Source organism: Fukomys damarensis, unplaced genomic scaffold, assembly GCF_012274545.1.
Source record: "Fukomys damarensis isolate Sample0158 unplaced genomic scaffold, DMR_v1.0_HiC HiC_scaffold_19, whole genome shotgun sequence".
In the NCBI taxonomy this organism is placed as follows: domain Eukaryota; kingdom Metazoa; phylum Chordata; class Mammalia; order Rodentia; family Bathyergidae; genus Fukomys; species Fukomys damarensis.
The window spans coordinates 20,608,846-20,616,301 of NW_022900931.1; the positions used below are offsets into that span (position 1 = coordinate 20,608,846).

General features: G+C 40.9%; 1 protein-coding gene across 1 annotated transcript in view; it reads left to right on the forward strand.

Annotated features, from left to right (window-relative positions):
• Irag2 (inositol 1,4,5-triphosphate receptor associated 2) overlaps nucleotides 1–7,456 on the forward strand; it is a 115,976-nt gene that overhangs the window by 48,128 nt on the left and 60,392 nt on the right. The window contains exons 14-16 of the mRNA XM_010615129.3: nucleotides 1,359–1,493; nucleotides 2,260–2,361; nucleotides 3,981–4,144. Of these exons, the coding sequence (XP_010613431.2) occupies nucleotides 1,359–1,493; nucleotides 2,260–2,361; nucleotides 3,981–4,144 (401 nt within the window). The remainder of the gene's footprint in view (nucleotides 1–1,358; nucleotides 1,494–2,259; nucleotides 2,362–3,980; nucleotides 4,145–7,456) is intronic.

The window sequence follows — 7,456 nt, forward strand, 5'->3', positions numbered from 1 at the left end:
CAGAAATTTTCTTTCAGGACTTGAAATACATCATCCCGTGCTCTTCTAGCCTGTAGAATTCCTGCCGAAGAATCTCAATTGATTCTGATGAACTTGCCTTTATAAATGACTCGGCATTTTTCTTTTGCAGTTTTTGGTATCCTTTCTTTGTTCTGTACTCTTGGCATGTTAAGACATAGGGAGGTTCTTTTCTGGTTTTGATTATTTGACCTCCTGTATTTGGATAGTCCTACATCGTTCCTAAGATTTAGGAAATTTTCTGCTGTTATTTCACTGAGTAGAATTTCTGTGCCTTTAGTCTGTACTTGGCATCCTCTTGTTTTCCCCAAATTCATAAATTTGGTGTTTTTAGATGTTTTGCGTATTTTGTTCATGATTTATTTTTCTTTATTAGTGTCCAATGTGATGATTCATTGTCTTCAAGTCTTGAAATTCTGTCTCCTGCATGACCTAGTGTATTGGTGAGGCTTTCCTGGGCTTTTGGTTTGACTCACCGAGCTTTTCCTTTTCCAAGATTTCTTACTCAGAATCTCTTTATTGAATTGCTTTCTCATATCCTGCCTTGTCTTCCTTAGTTTGTTCGGCTGCTTGTGTCCTCTCGGAAGTCATCAGTCCTTTTAAAAACTAAATCTTTTGAATCTTTTGCCCACCACTGCATCCATTTCAGTACCATTGGATTCAGTGGCCGAAGAGTTCCAAACCTTTGCAGGAGTCGCGTTGCTGCATTTCATCGGGTTGTTTCTTTGTTGAGATTTGCAGTTCTGTCGAGGTTTAGGTACCTCTGTCACACCTACGCGAGGATCAGCTAACTGGGTGAGCAGACGGCTCTGGGAGGTCTGACTCCCAGTACCGCTCTGGTGCTTGGGTGTTCAGGTTCCCCACCCCACTGGGAGCTGCGATGGGTGGTGTGGATCATTTCTCACTTTTCTCCACATGACCGTTTCGCTTCTCTATGTTTTTTAGTTTCCTGTTGCCTGTTTCTTGATTCCTGGAGCTCTTCCTGTCTCCTCAGAATATATAGTTTCCCCTTTTTATCTCTAACCTCCCCCCGCCACCCCCGTGAATTTCTTTACCCTCCTCTGATTTTGTGTTAAAATTAGAGCCATGACTTTGTCACCTTCATGTGAATGTTTCTATTCATAAATGAATTTTCCTTTAAGGGAAACATAATTGCTCAGATGAAGCCATTTTAGAGAGAAAGTGTCCAGTCCTTTGGGGTAGTAGAAGACTCCACAGGGCTATTTAGAAAACCGCTAAGGACAATTTCCTTGACCTATGAGCATCGCTTTTATGAAATAAATGTAACGAATGTTTTTTTATGAGTCATGGAGTTGTGGGCATTTTGGTAACTGTTTCAGAACGATGCAACTGAGTGGCGGTGGGGTTCAACCAGCTTGTCCTCCCTGGGTGCAACGACGGACCAAGAAAGGCTGCTGTTCCTCAGGCAGCCCGAACGCAAGTGTGTGGACTTCACAGTTGCACTTCGGACGCTGGTATTGTATGGCATCTGTGTACTGGATTGTCATGTTTCACTGTCTCGGGGTATTACTGACTACAGTCTGTTTGCCAACTCCAAATGTATCTGTGTTCTGTTGTGTGTCTGTGTTCAGATTAATCCTAGCATGAAAAGACTTCCTCAGAACCTAATGAAATTCACCTTCTAGTGCTGGGCCGATCAGGGCTAAGAGATTTACCTTTATGACAGCTTGAGACTGTTTTTCCTGCAGTTGAATCCTTAATAACAAAGGGTTGAAGACACGATCTCTATTGGACAGTTTTCTTCTCTTGATTTCCTTTTTCCTAATAGCCAGGATTTCTTTCTCCATTTTGATAATTCATGTGGATATTCTAGATTGCTAGAGATATCGGAGAAGCCCTCATCTTTGTATTTCTAGCTCCTTTTGACAGCGTGAGCCTATGGTAGTTAGCCTAGATTTGATAGATGATAAAAATCGGAGAAATTGCTTGTTTCTTTCTATGTGAAAGGGAAGGAAAAGGAAAATCCTGTATTCTGGAAAATCATTCTAACTGAATATACTGAGTGTAAACTGAATTCTGGGTAAGAGTTAGTATGTTCTGATCCCAGCCTTGAATAAAGGAAACTGAAGAAGGATTTTAGGTGGATCGAAATTTTGACCAACATCTTCCTAAATTACCTGTGTCGTACAAGTTCCGTTGAAATTAAATCTTACTACACGTAACACCACTTGATTTGCACTTGCATTCCTAGTTGAAGATGTGAAAACTCTCTCTCTGCAGTTCAAAGAAATTTCCGAAGTTGGAGCCTTCATTGATAGCACCTTCCAGTGGGTAACTAATCCAGAAATTGCTCTCAGAGGAAAGTGGGTGCAGCAGCTCACTGTAAGTGCTGTGTATACCGTGATTTTCCTGTGGGTTTCTTCCACTTGGATAACTCGGGTGACACTGAATATATGCGACACAATTTCTAAGACTTCTGCTTAGTCTGATGATGAGTATGGAGTGTGTGTCGGCAGGTGTGTGGGTGTATGGGTGAGTGCACGGATGGGAGACTTACAGCAAGCAAATATGTGTAACCCCAGGGGTGAGGAGAGAGAGGAGTGTGACGATGTGTGAAACCTGGTGGAGAGATAGGGCATTCACGAGACAATTTAGTGAAACAAGGTGGTTTGTGTGTGTCCTTTGGAGAAAGGGCTTGTCTAACTTGAATTTTCCCTTGGCGTATTAGAATTCTCTAACTCTGGTAGGATGATTAGTGTACAAAAGGATCGTATCACCCAATCGGAGCATTTTATTATCTCAGAAAATTGCAGAATATTTGAAAAGCAGGGTCTTCTTTGGTAGCGAGTCTCAGCGTTGGTAGAAAGGAAGCTTATAAGAAACAAGCCTTTTAATTTAACCCATCACCTACGGTAGTAGCTCTACTTCTTGACCACCAGGCCTGCCAGTATCCATTGACCCCCACTAAAGTAGGGTAAAGAAAATACTCTGGAATATTGTATTGGCAACTTTGGGAATGAATATATATATTATGCCCTCTCCACACACACACACACACACACACGCAACTCCTTTGCCAATCTAACCTTTTGTAAAATTTGCCTTTGAATATGATAATCAGCAAATACTGATTTGAATGCATTACTTGTCTCACCCTGTTCTAAAGCAGTTTTTCTTTTTCATTAAATTTATCGGTACTTTTTAGGTATACAAGACAGTTACATTCATCACTGGGATCTTGTACTTTTACATGACAGGTCTTGATTCTTATTCTTGGTTCTTATTTTGTCCCCATTCCCCTGCCCTCCCTTCACCCCCTCTTCCCCTCCCTATTTACAGAGACTTTGTTTCCATTTTTTCCTTTTCTCATATTTTTTTCTTTTCCCTTCTTTCCTTTCCCCTACCCTTCCCACTTCCCCTACACCTTTAACCCTTTTCTTCCTATTTCACATAATCAATTATACAGTGGGAACCTTATTTACACTTTTAGTTTTTCATACCTAGAAACTATTCTGTATTTACACATGTGTCCTATTTATTTCACTTAAGAGTATGGCCTCGATGTGCATCCATTGAGCTATAAATGTCACTAGTTTCTCATTCTTTATGGCTGAGTAATATTCCATTTTATAGAAAAACCACTTCTTTATCCAGTCTCCAATTGATGGGTAATTGGGTTGTTTCCAAGTTTTAGCTGTTGTGTTCTAGAGAAATTTTGATGATTGAGGAGATGGTCTAAAACTCACTTATTTGGAGAAAAGGAAAATGTAACAGTTTTAGCTGCAAGATAGGTAGGTGCTTTATGTTCAGATAATCAAGTCATACAGTAATCTCTGGATGCTTGAAAATTGATAGCCATTCAATTACAATTTCAGGGTCCAATAGCAGTGAGTTACCTTGAGATGGAAACGTCCATGGTATTTTCTTATCTTTTTTTTTTTCACTTGTGTGTATTTTTAACATGGAAATTTTGGAGTTTGTTTTGTGACTTTTCTTTGTAGGAATTCAAGCACATCAAGAAAAAGAAGCTAAATCTTTGCAGATTAAGACTGAACAGCTTGGAAAATCACAAAGAATCTCTTGATAAAGTATTTGTCAAATTAATAGAGATTTTGAAGGAATTCAGGCTGGAATATCTTTACTTCCAAAAAGAGTTTTTTTCCAGGTGATGATCATTTATATATAAGAAACTCATGCTTAATGTACATGTCCTGCTTAGGATTGTGCCAAACCTTGTGATATTTACGAGTTGTTCACCTTGATTTCAGGTGACTCTTCTTTAGAGAAGCAATTCTGACAATTTTGTTCTTTTGTTTTTATTTTTGTTTTTTTGAGACAGGGTCTCACTATGTAGTTTAGACTGAGCTGGAACTCACTATGTAGCCCAGGCTGGTCTCGAACTCACAGTGATCCTCCTGCCTCAGCCTCCTGAGCGCTGGGATTACTGGCATGCGACACCATGCCCGGACTGATTCTGGCAGTTTGAACCGGGAAATAATATGAAATTTACTCAGATGTTCACAACTGCACATGTGCATGCTAAAAGATGTGAAAACCAGCATAATGAGTTATTTTTCCTAGAGAATCTGGAATTATTGCATACAGAATTCTCTTAACCAGAAGGGATCTTAAAGGACCGTTAGAAATCTGACAATTTTACAGGAGACAGAGGCATAAAGAGGTACAGTGAACTGATCAAGCCTTGCGGTTTTTTAAAATGAAGGCCTAGAATCTGAAGCCTGATCTGTGGACTCCTGTCTCACTGGGCTCTCTCCTGTCTTCGAGTGAATATACCCCATTGTACTAGGCACCAGTCAGTGAAATTTCAGTTAGATGAAATCATGGAGATTAGAGGACAGTGAATGGCAAATAACTTGCCCCATCTCATTTTCCCTCTAAGCTCATTACTTAAGATTATAGGAAAATTCTTGGCAGTTTTACACTCTGTAAACCACATAGTAAACAGAGAGGGTGATGATATTTTTGTTGACCACTATTTATGGTTGCTAGTACCACACTTAACACTCATTTAAGCTTTCTTCATGAATGCAGGTAGATGTTAAACTTGAATAAAGTTAAAAAAAAAAAAAAAAGACTGTAGAGACGAGTTGTGGAACATAGCAAGAGCCTGTCAAAGTTGAGGAAACTGGACACCACCGAGAGATTGACACCGGGAGAAAATCTTGAGAAAATGATCTTCTTTCCACAAAGAGCAGGGAGTCCAGACTTCCCCCAGGTGGTAAAGTTGTGGGTTAGGTGGATATGTGGCTTCCTTATACAAATACCAAATCCCCAGAAAAGGGCAACAAAGAGCCACTTGGAGAGAGGCCTGCACTAGCGTCATCTCTGAGTGAACCTTGTGTGTTATCCCTACTAGATACACACTCAGCCCAGTTAAATAGCAGCAGGTGTCATTTTCCCAGCCAGTATTGTATCATGTAGTGCTAAGAACTCGGCATATTATTTATTCCAGAGAGGTTCAGTAATTCGCCTCAGGCTGCCCAGCTGAGATTAGGTAGCAGCTGGGATTCAGACCTGTATCTCTGACTTTAAAAACTTGTACTGGTTTCAACTATTAATCCTCCACAGTTAACTTGTTAAAATCAGATACAACATTCATTAAAAGTATCCTGGGAACCTAGCACTGGGCGCAATACCCTTTACCAATAGGAAGATGGTGTAGCCCATGTCTTACAGACACAGTGTAAAACAGATGAAGCTGTATAGGGGCCACACACAAAATAATATGACTGGATTTTAACTGCGTAAGAGAATGAAGGGCCTGCTCTGTGGGGATGGGAGAGAAGTTGGTGTTGACATGAGGCAAGGCAAGGGATGTTTCCTACAGGTGAATTTTCAAAGGTGCTTGTTAGGTTGCAGTGAGGCGAATAGCCTGTAGCCCCGAGGAAGGGAATTGAGTAGGTCAGGAACAGGCGGGGGAAAAGAGAAACTGCTCTCAGAGGCCTTGGTGAGGCAAGCAAGTTATGACTCATACAACCTCCATCCGAGTACCTGCTTTTTGCCAGGATCCTCCTTCCTCCCTCTACAGGGGCTAAGGAATTGCAGGAAACAAGATAGAAATCTCTGCCCCCAGTAAGAGGTGCGAATAGCAAACATAATTACACACTGTGATGCCGGACAGTGGTGAGTGATTTGAAGAAAATTAAAACAAGACAGGATGAAGGGATGAGGACCTCACTTTAAGAATGGTAGGGACCTTGTGTCCTATATCCAGGGCCGAGTTGGATGGGAAGCGGAGAGATGAGCCGGAAGTGAGTTATATGGGGTGATCTGGGTTCTGTTCTCAGCAGAGGAGTGAGCTGGTGCCGACCATGTGAGAGGCAGTAGGAAGTCAGCCCTGCTGTGGCTGGGGTGGGTGCTGGGCAGGGGTAGGAGCTGGGGTCTGAGAGATAGGCAGGGCTTGGGTTATACACAGCCTTGGGAGTCCTGGTATTTTGATTTGTATTTTATTCTAGGTGTGGTAGGAAGCCACGTATGAGCAGACAAGAGATAGGGTTGTGTTTTGGCAGATTTCCCAGGTAGAGAATTGTCCTTAGAGGGAACACGGGGAGACCAGTGAGTGTTTTTTCAACAGTACATCACGATTTAGAGATCCTGATGTCAATTTGCCTACTTTTGACTGAATTTTTTTTAAGAAAGGAAAAAGTAAAACCTCAGAAATCATTACATATAGTAAGAGAAAGTGGTTTAATGAAACTTGTGTTTCAGCTACATATGTGTATGTGTTAAAATGTAACGTATTTACTGGATCATTACTGAAAACAGCCACGGAGTCACTGTATAGGGCAGTGTGAATTGTGGGCCAGGGTGACAGTCAAGAGGGTAATAAGAGATGAGTGGCTAAAGCAGTGTTTGAGGGTGGGTCAGAGCTGAGAGGCCAGTTATACTTGACTTGGACAATTGTGCTCTGAAAACTAGATGTCAAAATCTGGGAGAGAGGCAGACTTGGCAGGGATTGGAATAGAAATAAAGACTTAGCATCAGAACCTGTTATCAAGGAGAGCTGTTGGATTTTAAAACACATACCCAAAGCTAATGTATGTACTTAACGTGATGGTGAAAATTTTCATGGGAGAAGAAAACTTTAGCGATTCAACATCTGTTAGATATTTTTAACAGATGGCACCATGTAATTTTTTCAAATTTTATTTCTAAGACTGTTATGACTCCTAAGATCAGAAAAATGATACTTATAAGTAGAAATACATACCAGTTATTGAAAATGTTAGTAGTATTAAATCTGGACTTCTGATGATTTTTAAAGTCCTTTTGCCTTCTCTTGGAAGACAATGAACAGTCTTGAGACTTTAAGCTTTTCCTAGAGAGTAGTACGTAAAACAGATGTCTTTTAAAAACCCAGGGGAGGGCACCGGGATTTAGCTCAGTGGTTCCACTGCCTGCCTCACAAGGGCAGGGTCCTGAGTTCTATCCCTGGTACAAAAAAAAAAAAAAAAAA